Here is a 22,166-nt window from a genome sequence, read left to right as displayed (position 1 = left end):
ATGCTCTTTACAATTCAGTAATTAAAAATCATTGGTTCATTTTTCCGATAATTTTAATTTTCTATTTCCATTGAAAGTTTTGTAAATAAAAAAATATTGGTTTGATATAAGTTACACTTATTTTGTGGGTCAATATTTGATGCATTAAAACGTCTCAATTTTCCACTTCGGTTTTCCAATTTATTTTCTACTCACATTAAGGCACGGTAACTTTTATATGTTTCGATTTCTGTTTCTTCGCTTATCTTGTACTGCCATTTCTCTATTTATCAAGGGTTTGGATAATTCTTCTTTCTTTCTTTCAAATTGTTGTGTGTTGTGCATGCTCCTGACTATTATGATGAATGAAAACATAAAATGAATATTGTCAAACATCCACAGCCCAGTTTCATCTTACAAGCAGAAGTTTAAGTTTGCTCTTCTAATCATGTGCTTAAAGACCACACATTTTTTCAAAAAATGTACATTCTTCACTGTGAAGGGTGTGAAGAACTGTGTTGTTTTTGCATTCATATTTGAAGGACACAGGGGAAAACCGATCAAAGTCACAAAATCTTTTTTCTTCTTCTTTTTCTCCTTCTCATTTTCCTTCTCCTTCTAAGCTGGGAATATTGTTCGTTTTTCGCCTGTGTCCTTCATTTGATCCAGAATCAATGGAATCAATTATTTCTATCACATGTTTTGAAATATAACATTTATAGGCTGACATTATATTATCATTTTTATAAACTATAATAAGTTCTTTGACCGAAAATTATCACAGTGATAAGAATACTAATGATGTATTGGTGATTTTTATTATACTTCAAGACTAGGTAAAATAAACAAACTAATCAGTCATACATTTGCTATTTCATCATGTTCAATCTGATGAAACGGTCTTATCTGTTTTATTTGAACTGTCAATGCTATTTGTAAATATTTTTATACAAATGCGAACGTTATCAATATTGTTGATATCACTGAAATGATGTTTGATCAACACTATTGTGACATATTTTTGCCCCTTACTGTTTTTTTATTTCATTGAATCTCAATTTGATAGCACTGAAATGACCTTTGATCAATTGTAAGGGACATATTTTTGCCCATTACTGTTTCTGTTATATCAGTGAATCTTTTCAATATTATTGAACATGGCAATGGTAAGAGTGCATAAGGTAATGAGTTGTATCAATAGTAACATACAACCCATCGTCACAAATATTTGCAATCGAGTAGAAATTTCTAAAAGTAATAACCATCTGAAAAAATCCTATACAATAGATTTAATTTTGGTGACTTGATAGTAAGCCTATCCAAATCGATAATCTTCGAACAATTGAAATTGAAATTATCTTTATTCTTCTTAGAAAATACAAACAATATGCAATATACATATACAAAACTTGAAGAAGGTTCCTCACATGGGCAAAGCCTGTGTGCGAGGAACGAGTTCTCTACAATTCAATATACTTAGATATACAATGACAGATATGACAATGATACAATACAATTGAAAAACAAAACAATTTCAACCAATAATAAGCACTAAACCATAACATATTACCAAAACAAAAGAAACAGAGCAATAATAATTATTAATCACAAGATATATTACTTACAGACGTAAAATGATAATAATTATTAGGTGATAATGAAATGGTATTAGGATACTACAAGAAATTAAACCTAAAAGAGACATCCCAAACACACTCAAAATCCCTCAACACACCGTAAACATTAAATTTCGTATAAATTCATGTGAACTTCCCTATTTATATGGTTTATTTTCATTTTTATTTATATTCTATATTAATTTTTAATATTATTGTATACTTGCGATCTTATCACATCATTCAATCACTATCGATCAGAATAAATTGATACTTTAGAATTCTCCATTTCCTCACGATTCACACTAAGTACCGTATCCATTTGTTGACTATTTGCTTGAGATGGCTTATTTTATTATTTTCGGGATTTTTTATAAATTCTGATAGCAATGTCTCCAGTTTTCAAAAGCCTGATGCACAACCTCAAAAGGTGGAACTTTTTGTATTATAAGGTTGAAGTTGAAAGGTGATTAAAAGGTGGAAGTTGAAAGATGATATTGTAGGTGACTCTACCTATTCAATCCACTGAATGGTTGTCTACGGTGAAATTTATAAATCTTGTCAACAGTACATACATTTTTGGGTTAAGTGGAAGGAGGGGGCTCTTATTGCCTCAACTTCGCCCACACTCTATATTTTAAAGTGTGATGAATAAAGGCAATTATGTGTCTATCTACATTTAGCGGTTGTCGTGCTTTAACGGTAGGATTTGTTGGGTGTATAGGAGTCGAGCGGTCGCGGAGGCGGAGGTGTGCTGAGAGAACTGCAGGTGCCGAGTAGTGCGAGCAGTCGCCGCAGTAGCAGCGGCAGCACCAGTTCGGCCGCCACTGAGCCAAGGACGTCCATCACGCCTAGTCGGCTCAGGGCGCTCTTCACCGCCAGCGGCCGAAGGGCTAACCGCGACGAGGTAACTCACTCACCTATACATTTAGTCCATTTGAAACAACTTCCGACTAGGAGGGATATGCGGAGCAGAGAAATAGATGGAGATCAGCCAATCACAGTGATTAATAGTCACAGAAAGAAGCACAGTTGTTAAGTTGTCGATCAGACTCAGTCGATGTTGTGCTTTCAGAGAGGAAACTAGGTATGCGTATCACTCACTGAAGACTACAGAGCCCTGTTGGCTTTTGCAGGTCAACATCGCCGCCGCTCCATCGCCCTACTTTTCTCTGCTCCGCGCACATATCCCCCCAAGTCTGAGGTTGTTTTAAATAGATTATAATTAGGAATTTCTCTGTTGCATATCCATACTTTTTCACAATTAAAATTGAACTTTAATTTTAAAAAACACTTATGGAGTGAAAATGCACTTACATTGGTAGTGACGATCGTTTCGACCTGTTGTTGGTCATCATCAGACTGTAGAAATTTACGGTAATGTCAAGGTCGAAACGATCGCCACTAACAATGTAAGTGCATTTTACTCCATAAGTGTTTTTTTTTTTAATTCAAGTCAATGAATTTCTATTAATTAGCCAACAGTCTTTTCATTTTGTTAATAACTGTTTTTTTTTTAATTGACCGAAGCGAAGCTGAGATCTTAGTTTCGATTCGATCGGCTATTGTCTGTTTGTTTGTACCGCAGTTACAGTCGCAGTTATTGTCCGATTTGGATGAAATTTAGTATGCAAGCTCTTTGAAACAAGGCGCAGAAACGTATGTGTAACGATTTTTGGTAAGACCTCCGGTTTTTTTTTAATATTTAAAAAACCGTAGAATAACCTCAAAAGTATCTTTGAAGATACAGCAACTCATGTTCCTACTTTTTCGCAACCACTGTTACCAGGGTATGGTGTCCAAGGCGGTTAGAGCGTAGTTAATCACACCGTGGGACCCAGGTTCAAATCTCGTTCCGACCAGATTTTTTTTGCAGACGATACTAATTGTTCTATCTTATTCTAAAACAGTACACCTCACGCAGTATTCTCATCCACAATCACCTGATTGAAACCACAGACCAGTGCTCTCCAACCTACGGCCCGCGGATGGATTTTGTCCGGCCCGCCGAGAGTTATTGCAATAGATTTTTTTTAAATATATATTTATACACATTTTTGACAACCACTGTGAGTTCAGTACTCTTTTCTTACTAGCCACTCCATTTCTTAATAAGTGTAAAATTAGCTGTAAACAAGCAGCTTTTTGGATCTACCTTAGTGTGAGCAGACATTTTCAAAAATGAAGTTTGTTAAATCCAAATACAGATCTTCCATGTCAGATGAACATTTGAAATCAATTTTAATGATAGGAACCACAAAGATCCTAAATGGGCGGACATTTTAAGTGGAAAACAAATGCAATCTTCTCACTAAAAATAAGTATTCTCTTTTAGCTTGGTAACTTTTTGTAAATTCGTGTATTGTCAAGTTGTCTTATTACTATTAAAAAGTCAGTACTATTCTATTTAACTTGCTAGATTTCTTATGGCCTTTTTACTTTTTTTACTCTTTGACCATTTGACTTTGTATTAAAATGAAATGAATTGGTTTGTTTCTTCCTGTTTTTTTATCAAACCTTCTTAAAACTTATTATATTTTAGTTAAAATATAATAATTTTGCACCCCCCAAACCCCCGACGTGTGTGACCCCACAAGTCAAATTCCACGTACATCATTGTTATTGGACCTCTAAGCCTCCCAAGAATTAAAAATGTGGCCCTTGGATAAAATAGGTTGGAGACCCCTGTATAGACCTTATGGAAATACAGCAATAGGCTGGCTTCCCCACACATCTGTGTAATCACTTGTCAGCTGATTAATAATGAATAATTCTATAGTCTGATTTTTACTCTAATAATTGGCGTATGAACGAGGCTCCTTTTTCCTTCTATATTATCCTTGAAATGCAAAATTTCCAAAAACCTTGTATATTCGTCGACGCGCAATGAAAAAAGGAACATACCTGTCAAATTTCATGAAAATCTATCACCGCGTTTCGCCGTAAATGCGCAACATTTAAACATTAAGAGAAATGCCAAACCGTCGACTTGAATCTCAGACCTCACTTCGCTCGGTCAAATATATCATTATAAAATTAGCATTATGACTATATAGAATAATAATAATAATATTAAATCATCTTATTATTATTAATAAATTGATTTATCAAATTTATTGGATAATTTATTTTTTAAAAATCTTTAATATCAATATAAATAACTATTATTATCTATGTTACAGATAACTCAACTATTTCAGTTGTAGACAATATTTAACATCATGAACATTTCTTTAATCTCCAACTTCTTTTATTCATAACTATCAGTTATTATTTAAGTTATTTTTAACTGAATTTTCAGTTTATCAGGTACAATAATTATTGTATTGTATGCATTTTTGTGTCGCTTTACAGTGTCAAGTCTTTTGTTTTCCTTTTGGTATGAGATCGGAAACCAATTTGTGAGCATTAACATTCTGCACAAGTATAAAAAGCCATAACATTGAATCCACTTTTCATGAAAAACATGATTAGCAACCTCCTGTCATTGTCACCAACAAACCCATCTTATTTAGAATCATTTTCCATCCCACCATCGTCTGTCAGACGATTCATCATCTAAATTGTCTACTGCATATTCCATTTTTCCGTCAGTTGACCGATTTCTTATAATTAATTATTAGAAAAGTTGTAATATATGTTTATATTGTGAATATGGAGACGATATAAAGGTACCTCCTTGATAAGTCCGGTGTCCCTGCAAACAGTGTCTCTAGCACTTTCAATGGAGAAAATAATAGATGACATGGCTAAATCTTCACAATAATATACTGTACTTACTGGCCCTTCTCATTAGATTGAGAGTTGTATTCATGAGCGAAGTCTACTGTTCGCAGAACTACTAGTTAATAACTGTTTTTTTAACCGACAATTTTGCTTGTTTCGCAGTTTAAATTTGTAGTTCAGATTTATTTTCTATTCTCCACCTCACCAAATTTTCTGAAGTTATTCAACAATATTGCCGGTGGCCAGTTGTTTTTCAACCTTTGTGAATGAGTTTATCCGCGAGACTCAAATGTTTAGTTTCCTGATAACATTTTAAGCACGCTAGGATGTCATGCTTCTATATATCTATCAGCATTTGCAACATCGAACAAAAAGCATGAATGGGAAGTGGCAGTCTGCATACATTTGGAAGAGTGAGACGAATATAGTACCGGTAGGCGATAGGCCACATCCGCCCTAGGCAAAACATCTCATTTGATAACTTTTATAACTTGAATTGCTCGTTTAATAGTATAGGATATACAATGTAAACATAAATATTCTATTTGCTTTTTGGGATGTATTTGATTGTTCATTTATTTTTTGAATTATGCTAATACGTAATTCAATCAACTATAAACAAAATTAAATTATTTTCTAATTTCTTTAAAATTACAACAATTTTTAAGAAATTACTTATTGAATTTCACTCATACTTATGGCGAACGTACACCGAAAGATGAAGGAAAAATTCCTCAAGGTGTTCAAATGTAGCATCTTACAGAGATGTCCATCTGTCTGCCTATGTTTGCTCACGTCTGCATGCAGACGTTTGATTTTTGATACTGCTGCTATGCAGTATAAGATTAAGCCTTTTTGTACATGCTTATTTGCTATTTCCAATCAGCTCCCCCAGATGACACTTTGCCATGGGATAAAAATGCCTACAATGATTTGCTTTGTATAATTTCTATTTTATGAGATAATTGAATAACAGCCATTTACTTCAATTTATTAATTATAAGCCTTAATACTTTGACAAAAAGGTACCACCACATTATCCTTTTCTACTTCCAAAAATTATAATTTACTTCTTATATTAATTATTATTGTTATGAGTTTTTATCTTTTGCAACTCGATGAATATAATATTCAATGCGTTTATATTTACAGAATACGCCAACTGCAGTTAAGGAATCACCGACGACGAATCAAAGAAAAAGGCTCAGCTTCTTCAATAAACATTTCGGCAATAGAGATTCAAGATCGCAGTTTTAAAAAACCCAGACTTTCTTATTCAAATTTTCAAACAATTACTCATCAACCTCTTCATTTAAACTATGAGTTAATGTGTGACATAGGTTTATCCATTATCCAGTTCATAAAATTACGATTAAATCCACCAATTTTAAAATCTATGACATTGTAAATATGTGTATGTGTCTATACGTTGTATGTGAACATTTTTTATGGTACTGACTATTTCCATGCTGATTCATTGAATCAAGATAATATTTATTGTATGTTAATAATTAATACGTACTTTTATAATGGTAAAACAAAAATGATATAGATTTTTATTTGAGAATATTTTTATAACATGTCTAATACTTTGTACATAATTTAAAAAATGTTACCTACTGTTAATTGAGATTGATATTTAATACTAGATTTCAAAATTAGCCGCTCCCCACAATTCAATGTAATTTGCAAATTATATCAGACAAAGATGAAATCTCACTCAGTATTCAATTCTCCCAAGCAAATTAATTATTGTTGTCTGAATTGTTGATGTAAATTTGATTATTTTGTTACTGTATATGAATTTCTTGTGTGCAAATTGCATAATATTATGTGCCTATATTGCACGTTGAAATTGACTGTTTTGTATGAATCTATTGAGTTATATATTGCATAGTTTATCATGTCCATTTTGCAAAAGTGAAAGAATGTGTATATTGGAAAGGAAACTCAGTAGAACTTCTTGACAGAATTTGATCTTAAAATTTATGGCAGTTTCACTGCGAGGCGACCAGACGAACATGTTTTCAGTGTACATAATATTTTTAATCGAATCAGGATAGCTGTATTTTCATATTTTTCATGGTTATATGTTGATTTTTATATTTTTACCTATTTTTTAGATGATAAAAAATATTACATTATTATTAAAACTGAGAATAATCTTCAATACTAGACTCTCCCCACAAATCAATGCGAGTTGCAAACCGCATCGTACTAAGCATTCAATATCATTACAATCAATTATTGTATATTAATATTTTATTATGTACTAAATTGTATAATTGTGTGTCCATATTGTATATGCTTGAAAGAGTTTTAAATAAAATAAATTAATAATTTTTTTTAAGATAATAATTATTTTTAATACCTGTATTAAACCCTACTACCTCAGTACTCAGACTAGACAAAAGGACATGCATTCAATTCATAAACCTTTTTAGGGTCAGAATCCATGAATTGAACAGTAACAAATTGAAAATAATAAACCGAAATAAATAATTGTATTTGTGTCTATTCTGTACATAAAATTGAGTGACGATTGCACAAAAGCCGATTAGATTTTAATTTTACGAGAACCAATCGGAAAAGATTCTGCAGGAGGTGTAGTTAAATAATTATCTTAAAAAGGGAGCGCATCTCGTCTAATAGAAATGGGCAGGACATGTGGCGAGGATGGCGACGGAACGCTGAAGATATGCACTGAATGGATTCGGCGCGACAGAAGAACGAGATGACGCCCAGCCATTAGATGGAGGGACGAGATCGCTCAGCGCGTAGGAGATATGTGGCCGACAACAGCCAGGGATCGGAGAAGGTGGCAAACAATCATGGACAATTTGTAAACATATTGTAAATTTTGTTACTTCAAAGATGTTTCTTTGGTAACTGCCAACCACAAACTACATCAATAATAATTGAGAGGCTTTTATTTAATGAATGTCAATAAATTTATAACCTATTATAATTTAACCGGTTTTTGTGCAACCGGGCCTCAGTGTAATAAGATGAAAATCTTAAACCGACGGAAGTAGTCGGCTCCAATGTTGATCCAGCCCATTACTCTCTCCATTCTGTCTATTAACAACTATTTTACACTAGTAACTCAGCTACGGCAGTAATGAGAACTAATATTTTATTCAAAACACCATTTATTATCAAATCAAATACTTAATCATTACATTAAGAACGGAATATAAAAATGAGTTAATGGAATTAGTCCAGTCAAGGATACTGTAGGTTATAGAGGGAAAAGTTGGGAAGACAATTTTTACCGCGCAGTTCTGTTTAGGGTAGTAAGGAGGTGAACATATCAAAAGTCCCCACCCCTACCACCTGTGCTAAGGGGGTGGGGATGGTTTAAAGTTACCATTTCATGGTTTCTCGCATAAAACTCAAAAACTATGTATCTTAAGGACTTGACTGTCATATAACAAATTAAAGCTTATATAATTTCCTACAATATTCATTCTACAACTTTTTTTATATATCCTCTAGTTTTCGAGATATCCGCTCTTGAAGGTGTGACATTTTTGAAAAAACATGTTTGCCACCAATTTTCGATCTTATAATTTCTTAAAAATCGACGGGAAAAATCCATGTTGATTATAAGCTTATAGAGCATTAAATTCTCTTCAATTTGATGTATCATTTTACACTTTTACGTATTTCCCTACACCTTTTGCAGCAGCTTTAGAGTTGAGTGTGAAATCTCCATTTTTGCAACAATAGACCAATTGACAAAGGAATTTGAAGGGAATGTTTCAAACAAAATTTTTACTTTCCTTGCCCTATTACCATAGGTAAGGAAAGTATTGCTTTCCGAAAAAAATTAAGGTACCCCAATTTCTAAATGTTTCAAGGTCCCCTGAGTCCAAAAAAGTGGTTTTTGGGTATTGGTCTGTATGTGTGTGTATGTGCGTCTGTGTACACGATATCTCATCTCCCAATTGACGGAAGCCCCATCTATGCAAAGTTCGATTTTAGATTCCCAATTATCAGGTTAAGGATAAAATTCAAACAAAAAATTTTGAGTGGAAAAGATTAAGCATGAAAATCTCTACAATTAATGCTCAGTAACATTTTCACCTAAAATTGAAAATAAGCACGAAATTCCAGAAAATGTTATTATTTCAATTGCAAACTGTTGGCAACTGTTGATTCTATTAAATGATTCACTATGAAGAGATAGCAGACCTCGTATGTCTCCAGCGTTATTGTCCTGTCACCAGCTGGCTCAGATCTTTGTTTATAAGTAGACTTGAGATGCGCGTGCACACTAGCGTCAGGTGATCAATTATCGTAACGGCAAGGAAAGTTGTGTGAGTGCGCCACACCAGATTTTTGACTTAGCAGCTTTGTTGAGACTAGTTAGGAGGAGAACATATCAAAAGTACTCAAGTGTTGAGGGGATGAGGGTGGTTTAAAAGTTGCATTTTTCAGCGTTTTGCTTCCACGCTCATATCTTGTGAACAATGCGGACAACCGACATAACTAACTATTCAGAAATGAAGCTTGATAACTTTTCTACAATTTTTGTTTAGTAGAATTTTGTGATATTCTCAACAGTTCCCGAGATATTCGCTCTTGAAGGTGTGTAATTGTTGAAAATACAGGTCTTTAAGCAATGTTTTGCTCTTTCACGGCCTATCTCTCTAACAATGCATAATAAAAACTTATGTTTATCGTAGGTTTGTAGAGCATTGAATTCTATTTGAAATGATGTAATATTTTCCTTCTATTGTTATAGCAGCTTCAATGTAGGGGGTGAAATTTTCATTGCTGCAACAATTGATCGTTTGACAATGACATTTGAAAGAGGGTGTCTGTAACACAATTTTCGACTTTGCAGCTCGATTTGGACTACTTGGTAGGTGAACATCTTTAGTTTGAACATCAATAGTGCGCATCTTTATCCCCTCTGTTGAAGGTGTGGAGCCGCTGAGTTGACACTTGTTGCAGCAAGGACAATTTCACCCCCTACATTGAAGCTGCTATAACAATGAAAGGAAATTTCACGAAATTTGGAACAAAGTAGGTTTATGATATAAAGATTCGATTGCACTAGGTCTCAACCCTTGGATAACTCGCTGAAGGACATTAAAAGGATAAATACGTCCTTGGAAAAACAGCTGAAAATTTAGTCGTCTGTCGATACCGTAATGGAAGAGAGTGAACGAGTGCGTGTGTGTAGGATTATCCAGCTGATTTCACGAGAAGAAAAAATCAGCAAGAGTAACTTATTTTTGTTTATTTCTCTTTTTTTAGACAACATGTTTACTTCAGAAAGTCCAAAATAGTAATTAGATGCATTAGTAACTAAAGCATTTAGTATATTAACAAATATTGTAGCAAACACATATCATTCTAAATCGAATTCATAGTATTTCTATTTGTAATTGATAATGTGTTAGTTTTTTTAGGTGTGAATAAATTGTTATTTTGATGAGTGATAGTAGCTTAACCTAGATTTTGATTTGGACTGTAGTATAAATTTGAAAAAGGACAGTTTTGGGCATAAGCTTGTTGTGCCTCCTCATAAAACTATAAATAATTGTACGACTAAGTAAATGAATAAATAAAATATAAACTATAAATTCAATCTTTCGTTACAAATTTTCTATGCTTTTACACTCCAGAGCAAAGCTCGGTCCCCCGATATTATAATAATAATAATATATAAAATATATTATATATTACTCAAAGGTAACTGATTCTATTTCATGTCGTTTGCAAGAATCAAGTTTTATACAGTGTCTCGCATAAAATTTACTCCATGCAGTAACACCACAGTATTTTAGAAGCAGATCAAATAAAATTTGTATCTAAGAAGATACAAATTTCCAAATTTCATATTTCAATAAAAGCTATCATAAGTCACAAATGGATCAACATTCTCACAAATTTGAAATGGTTATACTCTATGTGAAATTTGAAAATATTTTATACTATATCCACAACTTATTTGTCTACATATTTTTTAAAATATAAAACCTTTACTCACGGACTGCATGCTCTAGTCAACATAGTCAATGGAACAAAAAATATTGTAGATAATGAATCCCGAGCGATTTGAGGCTGTTCGGTACACTTTTTTTATTTAAATTGGATAATCTTTTTCAATATAATTGTTAATATCATTATAAGAGTGAGAAAAAGTGGCAACTGAAATTTTCAAGTGGTCTAATAAGCGAGTTATGGGTTGTTGAAAGTGCTAACTCCGTTTTCTTTCCAGATCATAAACGGTTAACGGTTTCGAATTTTCCATTGGAGTTTTTTAATAAATTGGCTTTGCTCTAATAATATGCGTTTTTCGCGATTTATGCCACAATAAACAAGTATCGAATTTACAAAAAATGTTACTTTTTTATTTATGAACGATATGGGGAATAAAATGTTTTAGTTTGGAAAGATAAATTTTTTGAATTTTTAAGAGATGTTCTAATAATATAATCAAAACTGTTTATGATCTGAAAAGAAAACGGAAACTGGAAAGTTAGCATTTCAACACCCCATAACTCGCTTATTAGACCGCTTAAAAATATCAGTTGCCGCTTTTTCTCACTCTTATAGTGATCTTAGCAATTATATTGAAAAAGATTATCTTATTTGAAATAAAAAAGTGCACCGACCAGCGTTAAGAGCATAGGCCTACTTTAGTCGTCAGTGAGCAAAATATTTTTTTCAATGATTAAACTTTTCAAGTTGTCAATACAATTAATACTAAAAAATACATCTCAGTTTGTAACGGATTGAAAATATTAGACATTTTTTACTATTAATCTTATAAAACTAATCTATTTGCACTTTATGACAGTTATTATTTTAAAAGATTATGTAACGAAATTTCCATCATTATAATATCTTCTTCATAAATTTTACATTGAAGATGATTCAAGTTGGAAAAAAAGTCAAACATACACTCAAAGTTGAGAATAAGAGATTAATAGATGTGTTGTTTTAAAAGTAATAATATCAAAGAAAGATTTTTGTTAAGTGTTTAGAATGATAGATAATCCATACTGACATTTGAGTGCATGAACCATGAACTTATAATATAATACTGTTCGTATGGCTTGTATTGGTGGAGAGTCCTTTCGGAGACGACACTGTAAATACCTTCCAACCGCCATGATGTAGGCCTGATATGGAAAGCCAGTAAAAAGTAATTTTGAATTTGGTTTGCATCAACGCCAGAGCCTCCAATCAGCAAAACACATTCTATCAAGTTTTTAAAAGGGTACTATGGTATTATTTTACATCTAACAAATTAAGTAGCCCTGTAAAAATACCAACAATAGGTGTTGAAAATTTAAAAATTCTATTTCGACGAAGTCAAGTATTTTTTGTAATATTAAATTAGGATTTCACTTCTATTCTTTTTAAAAGAGAATTTATCAATTAGAATAGTTTAAATGACATTTTCAGTTCATAGTATGTCGATTCAACACGAGAAAATCACTTGTAGATGCGAAAGATTGATAGATTAGCTGGAGGCACTTTTTTCAGACGAGGTCTCCTCAGTGGACGGTTTGCGCACCAGCCCCAGAACATCGAGCATACTGCGCGGACGGTTGTCATCAATCCTATCATTGTTTCTAGCGGGTTCCGACGAATCCTTGCGGCTGACGAAGGCCTGCAGCCACTTGTCGTTGGCATCTCCCTCATGGTCGTGGTCGTCGAGGTTGACGAGCGGCGGAAAGCTGGCCGACTGCGACTGGAGCGTGGTCGACGGATAGGCCGACTTGCGACCACAGTCGACCAGGTGCTTGGCCAGCTGGTTGCCGTTGCTGCTCTTGTAGCCACACACACAGTGCAGCTCCTTGTCCAGAATCACCTGGACGCCCAGATTGCCGCGCTCCCTAGCCGACACATGACTATGGAAGGTGGTCGTGTGCTCCATCATGGCCTTGCTGCAACAGGTGCGGTACGGGCATCTCATGCACGAGTAGTATCCGTCAAAGTGGCTGTCGGCCAGAAAGTCTCCTTCACACTCGCAACACTTTGAGCCATCTAGAGCTCCCGTTATCTCAATGTTTGTGAACTTGTTCACCGAACAATTGTTATCGTAGAGCGTTTCTTTTGTTTTCTGCAGCTGTGACTTGACTAGAATAGGACTATCCGAGACAGGCCTTGGCATCATAATAGCATCCAACGCATCCGATTTGAAGGGCTGTATATCTGGTGAGTCTTTGAATGAAAGGTGGTCTTTTTGCTGGTGTTCACGCAACACACCCTTATGCACAAACCACAGGGCACACTTATTACACTTCCTCGCCAAAGTCTTTCTTTTATGCTTTTGAATATGATTGAGGAAAAAGTACAAGTTTTGAGAGATTTTGCGACCGTTGTTGGCGAAAGCGACAATTTTCAAACAGTAGGGACACTGGACCTTCTCGCTGTTGGAATGCACCTGATAGAAGTGGTCAACAGCCGCGGTGTGCTGCGATGAGCGGAAGCCGCAGATGCCACACTCGTAGGGCAGTTCCAGGTGATAGTGGTTTCTGTGCATGTGCAGTATCAATGTAGTTCTATCTCTGAACTTCTCTTCACAAATTGTGCACATCAAAGTAGTTCCAGTTTTTGCATACGCTTCGTCGAGATGACTTTGAAGCAGAAGTTCTGAATTGAAATACTTGAGACAGTAGCGACATTGCGGCTGATTGGATACATATTTTTCTTCACTCATGGCATGTCCAATGAGATGAGTCATCAGTTCAATGTTTGTTTCAAATACCAAACGACAAGCACAACATTTCATATTTAATGGACCTTTCTTCTCCTGTTTGATGAGATCTCCATCACCTGGTATCGTTCCACAATAGTATGATTCAAGATTAACCATTTCTGAAGCGTTTGAAGATGGCTGAGGAGGGATCTTGATGGCTGGCGTTGACAGGTCAGCTTCTGCTGCTGTTCTTTTACGAATAGGGCGTTTACCTGCCGATTCTTGAACAACAGATTGTAGAAGCTTGGGCTTTTCATCAATAGAGCCATCAGTGGTACAATTGATTTTCCACATGGAATACGACCAATTCTTAAAAGGATATGCAGAGATATTCTGAAGTGCAGTGAGAATGTTGTGACCTGAATCAAGCCTTGTTTGCTCAGATAAGTGTACTATAATATTGGCAAAAGCTTTGTTAGGCAAATAGCCCCATCTCTCTCGCCAAACCAGTTCATCGAGAAATTGCTGCATTATTGGCCTTGAAAGTAGCGACAATGTGTTCTGGTACATTCGAGGCACAACTCTTCTCAAATACGTCATTATATATGCGTTGGATAAGTTTGCAGGGTTGGTCTCATTGGAAGAGTTTTGTACAACGCTCTTAAATCCCATACTATGCAATGCTAATTTATCTACAGTGTAATCAGTTACAACTATGCTTTCTTTGTCAACAAACAACGGCAGAGGCTGAAGAATTTTCGTAAATCTTGTTTTGTAATCCTTTTCACTATCTGGGAGAGGCTCGACGGCTATCAATCGTAAAGATTTGCTGCCTTGCTCAAGTACACCAAGAACTTCAACCTTGACTTGTCTTGAGGCTCCATCAGTTGTAGTTGTTCCTAGACTTATGATACCAACTTCAACTACCTTTTTGGGGCCACCGAGCATTTGACATTTCTCATGAACAGCTGCAGTGCACACAGCTCTCAAATTTGTGAAAAAGTTCTTAACGAAGAGGCTATCAACTTTGACCCATGAGAGAATGTTCTGTACGACTGTTTGGCATGACCAATGATACATAAGTTTAAGTAGAATGTTTGGCGGGTGAGAAGAAGATTCAAAAATGGATGATTTAAAAACAGAAACATTCCGCTCTGGACAGCAGTCACTGATCCAGACATAGCCACCACTGAATGGGAATTTTGTCGCATCTGAGTACATGCCTAGTTTCAGTTTGACTGGAGTAAAATCGGGATTAACATGTTCATTACAAAACTGTTCACTACGTACAAGTCCTTGTTGAATCAGCCATTCTGTGAATTTTGATGGAGTGTACATCAAAACAGATTTTACTTTAGCATCTAGACTTGTGTTTTCCTGTTGGATGATTTGGGGTGTCAGTTCTTTTTGTTTCATCTGCGGTCTTGCTACCACTACTAGAGATGGATATGTTTTTCCAATTAGCTTACTGAACTGGACTTCTCTTGAATCAGGAGCAATAGGGGTCTTGTTTGAGAATTTGTCAACTTGGCCAGCAGAAGAAGCAGGTGCCGGTTTGGGTGCTACTGGTTTGGGTGGTGCTGGTTTGGGTGCTGTTGGTTTGATTGTTGCCGGCTTGATTGGCTGATTGACCCGTACTGTGGTGGCTGACATCGGCGCCGGGGCTCTGATGGTGTTGGGCCTATTCGCCATTTGCCTGTTGACCGTCACATTTGCTATGGGTGTAGTTGCACGTACAACAATGGGCAACTTGCGTTGTTGTATTGGAGGAGTCTTGGCAAGTTGAGAGGTGAGGTGCACTGGCACTGGCCCTGGCATTGGTGTTTGTGGTGGCTTGTTGACAGGACTGACCACCAGGCCGACATGAGGCTTCATCATCAGCTGGTAGGAATTGGCAGGCCGCCCTACCGGTTGCACTGTCTTCAACACACCTGCACCGGTCATAACCGCTTTCCTAGGCATGTTACTGCTCAAATCCCATATCATAGCAGAGTCGTTTTTCTCCAAAAGCACAGCATGTTTCTTTTCATTTTCAAAAAGTGACAAAAAATTACGATACTCTTTTTCTCTGGTTGAATAAGCGGATAGTTGAGCAGGACTCAATTCTTCTTCATAACATTCCATATGCGTTAGAATATTGTTCTTCTTCGGCCTCCCCGCCTTCTTTGATGAAGCTGAGGGCGAAGGTAGCACAGCCGACGCCATTTTTCTGCAAATACAACAAATTAGCCTATATTAATAAAACTAATATAACAATTGTATAAAATCTAGTAACAAGACTATGAAACTAGCATAAATAATTATTTACTAATCTGAATCTGAGCCCATTGGCCACAGCACAAAGCGACTCTTACATAGTTCCAATTTGCTGCCGCTTTATTGTTACTTAGTCAAAGTCACAATTCACATTTGTGTTTATGACAGTATTATTATAACTACTTGAGCCGGTATCATAAAATAGAAATTCACTTTTATTCCTGTATTTCGAACCCTACGCTTTATATAGACGATTCTTGAAAGTACGTTTGAGACCTATTTAGTCTTAAGGTGCATACAGATAATTATACACACCGCGAACATGATCAATTCACTTTTAATCAGCTGATTATATCTGTATTTTTACAGAAACAGATAAAAAGCTTGGCATCAGCTGATTAAAAGTGAATTGTTCATGTTCGCGGCGCGTAAATCTGTACGCACCTATAGAGTATCAAACACCTACAATTATTATGAATGAACATGCGACGGGTCTCTGAAGAATCAACATCTACTTATTGAATTCTGTAGAAAGTGATGCCTTGTCAAGCAGGGATGAGTTGAGAGTGAATGACTGATTGAGGGACATGATTAGGAAAGTATAGATCTACTGAGTCCTAGTCAGCTGGCGAGTTAATGATGTTGACCAGAGATTGATAATGGTTTAACAGCTTTCTACTTTTAATAAAATCTGTGGTTTTGATAATTTTTTAGTCTTTTTATTTAATAATGATGTTGTGGTAAGCAACATATTTCTGGCTGGTTCACTACCGTTCTGTCACTTAGGACTGATTCACACGATGCCAGTGGCTGGGATGCCAGTTTGGATATTGACTGGAAGGTCACTGGCAAGCGGCGACTAGCATGCCAGCTTTAAGCGGGTACCCAATTTACACGTTGCCAGCTACTGGAACAAGTCAGGCGACAGTTGCCGTTTACACAGTGCCTGTCGGCTGGTGTTACTTACAGGGGAGGGGTGCCACGCGGTAGAGGGGAAGCTGGCGCGCCAGTAAAACAAAAATTTGTTTTGCTGGAACGGCCAGTTACTGGCGTGAGCCGTTTACACAGTGCCAGTCGTTGGCATAGTGACTGGCTAACTCAACTGGCAAGCCGACTGGCGCTGTGTAAATAAGCCTTTAGGGCCGTGTGTACAGTCAAAACAAACTGAAAACGAACTTGGACTGGTTGCCGAGCAACCACACCATATTTGGCTAAGTTCGTTGTTGAAAACTGTTTAGACTGAAGAAACCTTGAGAATGTCTAGGTCTGTAGCCTACTGCAAATGTTTTTATGGTGTTTGTCATATCCTATCTCGAACGATATTTGAAACAAGATCCATGCAAAATGGTGCATTCTATAATGAAATGAATTTGGTAAATTACTTATTATGTTATATCCATTAAAACATCCACTTGAACAAGTCCTTCTTCACATTGACTCAAGAAGTAATTCGTAGTTCTTTGGCTTTTCAATAACAACGTATATAAATTAATTATTTTATCTCAAGATGTGTGAAGGAGTAAGCAGCCTCGACCATATTAGAAACATTCATGTCCACGGCAGCTTCAATTTTAAAGTTGGCATTACTTATTTGACAAAATGTTTTGCTTACAACATGGTTTCGGTGAAAAGGCTACACTAAATTATTATAAGTATTTATACTTATTTATTATAAAAACATACCTGTTGAAAAGATGAAGCTATATAAGGTATCCAGACAGTTGAAATGAGTGGTAGCCCCAGACTACAGTCAGTTAGAGGAGAGCTCGAAAAGGCAACCCATCCAAGATGACCAAAGAAACAGATGACCAACCATCTGCATCGGCTGTCAGAATCCAAACAATCTAGAACCTTCAAACACAAGAAAAACAAAATTCAAGAAATTGAATTCCAGTTTTCCCGACAAAAAACAGTCTATTTTGTAGAAACGGTATATAGATAAAGCCTATATATTTTTTAAAAGTGCATTTCAGCAAGACAAAATTATTAGTTAATTTGAAGTTATAGGTTAATATGAGTATGAATAAATTTATCCTAATGAAATAAGGCCTAAAATAATTATTGTCATGCTCATTTTAATTATAGGATAATTATTTTAGCATAGGCAATGTTCTAATCTACATCGAGAAAATGAATTAAATGATATATACAATAATTAGTAACTAGCTGCTAAACAAGCAGGTTGGATGTGAAAATTAATGAAATCTTAACTACAGTAAGATACGTTCGCATAGCTAATCGATCTAATTGTTGATTAGCTTGTAAACTCATTATTTATTTAAATATTAAATGATACAAAGAAGAGGAATTAATTTACAGACAAGATAAATCATGTCAATAAACAATGAGGAAAGTTCAATAAATGATAATTTATATGATTCTGCAATGAATGAGTTTTTGCATAGAAACTCTCAAAATTTCCAATAAATTGAAATGTGTTGATGCGCAATTTTACGAGATTTATTAAGGGGATCGACACATGTTTGATTGCACCACCAAGTGCTATTATGAGTGATGAGAAATGCTTCATAACGCGCTTCATGAATTATTGTTAATCAAAATTGATATGCTTTTCAATAGGCTATAAATAAAAGTTTTGAGTGAAGTGTCTGGTACCCAACTGTTTATCATCTTTAATGATAAACAGTCATTTTTTCAAACAGTTATTTCATTTCATGAAATAAAGATGATAAACAGTTGGGTACCTGACACTTCACTCAAAGCTTTTATTTATATTGAAAAGCATATCAATTTTGATTAACAATAATTCATAAAGCGCGTTATGCATTTTTCATCACTCATAATAGCACTTGGTGGTGCAATCAAATATGTGTCGATCCCCTTAATAAATCTCGTAAAATTGTACATCAACACATTTAAGTTACTCAATTTATTGGAAATTTTGAGAGTTGGTATGCAAAAACTCATTCATTGAACAATCATATAAATTATCATTTTTTAAACTTTCCTCATTGTTTATTGACGTGATTTATCTTTTCTGAAAATTAATTCCTCTTTTTGTATAATTTAATATTGAAATAAAGAATGAGTTTACAAGCTAATCAACAATTAGATCGATAAGCTATGCGATGGATTAATTTTTTTGGAAATACAAGTTTCATGATCAAGTCACAATTTGAAATCCATTGGCATAATGTGATTCAAATAAAATAATACCATGATAAATAATACTTTGAATTAAAAATATTGCATTACAATAAAATCAGTGGGGACGGTAAAGGCTGCAGTTTAATAATATGGGCCACAGAATCCTGCATTAAGATTAGATATATATAGATAGAGAATGTCTGGACATGTTTATCCATGTATTACATTGCTGTCTATTTCGAAGAGTTAGCTGAACAAGCATGGCAGAATATTTATATTTTTTTCTCTGTTATATTTTTAGGATTTTATTTTTTGGGACTTCAATAGGTCTAAAATAATCTAATCAATGTAAAATTTGACGAAAAATCCATTGACACCAGTTATTTTAGTTTATATCTTCAATAAATTTTGATATGTTTAAAAAAAGAACAAAAAAGCACAAATTTTTGTTTAAAACTTGGTTATCATTTGTTAACTTATTTAAACCAACCTACCCAAACCTACCAATCCAACTCAACCTAACCAAATATAATACAAACTCAAACCAACCTAACCCATTAAGAACTAACCTAACCAAACCTTACCTGTTACACAAAAGTCTTACCTAACCTAACTTGATCCTAATAGAAAAAAACAATCCTAACCTGAACAGGGCCACTTCTGAACTAACCAAACTTTATCAACTTTAACAAAACAAAACCTAACCTACCGTTACCCAGCTTATAACAACCAAACCTAATTCAAATATAGTTAACCTAACCAAATAAAATATAACTTGTCCTGACCTAACATACCAAAGTTTATCCAACCCAACTTTAACATATTTATTTTACCTATACGTAAGATAGGCCTATGACTAATTTAGTGCCAACTAGAAATAGGATAAAATTGTCAAGAACAAAAATTAAAAAGTATGGAGTTTGTTAAAGTTATCAAAATTTCTCAATTGAGTTTAGACTATCAAGTGACTAAACATGTTTTTCCAAAATTTAATAGTTTTAAATATACTCTTGTATTTATAGACCGCGGAATCCAGAATTGAGACCTATATACATCAATGGAGGAGATCAAGACGAGTTCATACATGTATTACGGTACATTTATTTTGATCTCAAAGTATTACAAGTAAATTATACCTTATACTGTACTCTATAAGAGTTATAATTATTAGCTTTTGTGTTGAACAGTTCCAAGCCAAACCTAACTAAACTATCTGACAGAAGCCCATTCTAGTAAACCACAGCACAAAAATAAATAGGTTAGTTAGATAAATGACTTCAATCTATCAAATAAATGTTCATAAAATTTGTAAATGTTAAAAATTATACTTGATTACCAACATAAAATATTGTAAGAATAACGCCGTTACGCCGGCCAGTAACAGTGAGTGGGTAGACAGCAGGCTTACCCTAACCTCAAAGTGTGTGTATACTGTATATTGTGTAATGATATAAAACACATTGTTTGCAGTCACAGATTCCTTTAAAAGATTAAAGTTTCCTGATAAAAAGATTAATTTGATTTATGTTGATAGCCATAATAATTCAGATCAAATTTTAACGTTTCATTTGACAACAATAAACTTATACAAATTCATAACCTAGAAATTATCATAAATGCTATTAGGCTAGTCAAATACCGGTATTAACTTACTCATATTAGAAATCAGCAAAATTCATTCCAATAAAAACTTCACATTCACTTATAGAAATATAGAATTAGAAAGAAACAAATTAGAAAGAATGTCTCAGAGTGCTACAATAAAAAGATCAGAGTACAATAAATATAAAATCTTACGGAAAAGATTATGCTATGGAACCGATTATTTTTTGTAATAATTGTCAAGAATAATGTACAATTAAGAATAATTATATAGAATAATAATTGAGGAATAAATTATAAGATAAGTTTTGCGGTGCGCATGCGCGTACTAATGGCTGACGTTGGTGATGCCAACAGATTGAAAAGTGGCAACATAGCATGTACCTAGTAATTTACTAACCTTGACTTGATTTGATTTCACTTTCTTCTCATCCGAGACCAGAGAATGAAATAAAAAGTTAGATAAGTCGAGTTCGAATATTAAGATACCATATCTTTCAATTGGGTACTAAGCCAATTAGCTTCCAGCCTTGTAGGAAATTGCCAATTTTCCATGGTTGATGTCTTTTGTCTTATGTTGTTGGGTGGTGCTGGTGTTATTTTTCCATTTTTTGCTTTCTCTGCCTTGCCACTGCCTTCTATAGAATACCTAATAGCTCACAGTCCTTTTTGTTAAAAATAATCAATTGCATTTTATTCGTCAAGAAATTTTTTTCAATCATTGAAAATTTTCATAATTGAGATTAAATATTTTGTTATTTCTTATTGATTAGATTTCCAAATATTGTTATTGAAATACGATCTGGCAACGTTGCAAAGCTAGAAAAAGTTCTATCTGCTTTGTCGAATATTAACAAGGATAGCAACAACAATGTTAATCATTATACTTTTTATAGGACTTACTTTCTTGATAAAGGTTCTTTTTTCACTGGTGAGGTTAGAAAGATAATAATCATTAAACTAGTCATTGGAGAATAATCAAATGGCGCCAGCTTTGAATTGTCTTCAATGGCGCCATTCATTGTCACTGACGCAGCTACCACCAGAGTTGCTACTACTACCAGGCCAGAGTTGCTGTCTGCTGTGTTGCAGGCTGGCCACTAACGACAGGACATGCATGATGAACATGTGTGTACACACATGTCAGCATTAATTCACATTGTGTCATTCATCTTAACTAAAGGCTTCAAAAAAAGGTTATGTTCTGTATC

General features: G+C 34.6%; 2 protein-coding genes across 10 annotated transcripts in view; one reads left to right on the top strand and one right to left on the bottom strand.

Moving 5' to 3' along the window:
- LOC111049872 (trichohyalin-like) overlaps positions 1 to 7,676 on the top strand; it is a 38,646-nt gene extending 30,970 nt beyond the window's left edge. For all 4 annotated transcript variants that reach the window (XM_039423100.1, XM_039423098.1, XM_039423099.1 and 1 more), the window contains 2 exons: positions 2,320 to 2,502; positions 6,474 to 7,676. In XM_039423100.1, the coding sequence (XP_039279034.1) occupies positions 2,320 to 2,502; positions 6,474 to 6,578 (288 nt within the window). In that variant the 3' untranslated portion in view covers positions 6,579 to 7,676. The remainder of the gene's footprint in view (positions 1 to 2,319; positions 2,503 to 6,473) is intronic.
- A 2,879-nt stretch (positions 7,677 to 10,555) lies between these two features.
- LOC111049879 lies at positions 10,556 to 21,554 on the bottom strand. Of its 6 annotated transcripts, none has more exons than XM_039423091.1 (3): positions 21,356 to 21,554; positions 17,929 to 18,096; positions 10,556 to 16,198 (listed from the first exon to the last, which is right to left on the bottom strand). In XM_039423091.1, exon 3 carries the CDS (start codon positions 16,192 to 16,194, stop codon positions 12,808 to 12,810), a length of 3,387 nt encoding a protein of 1,128 aa, XP_039279025.1. In that variant the 5' UTR covers positions 16,195 to 16,198; positions 17,929 to 18,096; positions 21,356 to 21,554; the 3' UTR covers positions 10,556 to 12,807. The 6 variants fall into 6 exon arrangements, with proteins under 6 accessions (XP_039279025.1, XP_039279027.1, XP_039279026.1 ...); XM_039423093.1 differs by lacking the exon at positions 21,356 to 21,554 and adding an exon at positions 21,007 to 21,254 and having other exon boundaries at positions 11,305 to 16,198; XM_039423092.1 differs by lacking the exon at positions 21,356 to 21,554 and adding an exon at positions 20,694 to 20,930 and having other exon boundaries at positions 11,305 to 16,198.
- Between the last annotated feature and the right edge of the window lie 612 nt (positions 21,555 to 22,166).

The sequence above is a fragment of the Nilaparvata lugens genome, chromosome 3, assembly GCF_014356525.2.
Source record: "Nilaparvata lugens isolate BPH chromosome 3, ASM1435652v1, whole genome shotgun sequence".
NCBI classification, from domain to species: domain Eukaryota; kingdom Metazoa; phylum Arthropoda; class Insecta; order Hemiptera; family Delphacidae; genus Nilaparvata; species Nilaparvata lugens.
This window is presented reverse-complemented; position numbering and strand designations above follow the sequence as displayed.

Coding starts and splice junctions, on each gene's coding strand:
- LOC111049879 (XM_039423091.1), bottom strand. CDS start 16,194: ATGGCGTCGGCTGTGCTACCTTCGCCCTCAGCTTCATCAAAGAAGGCG.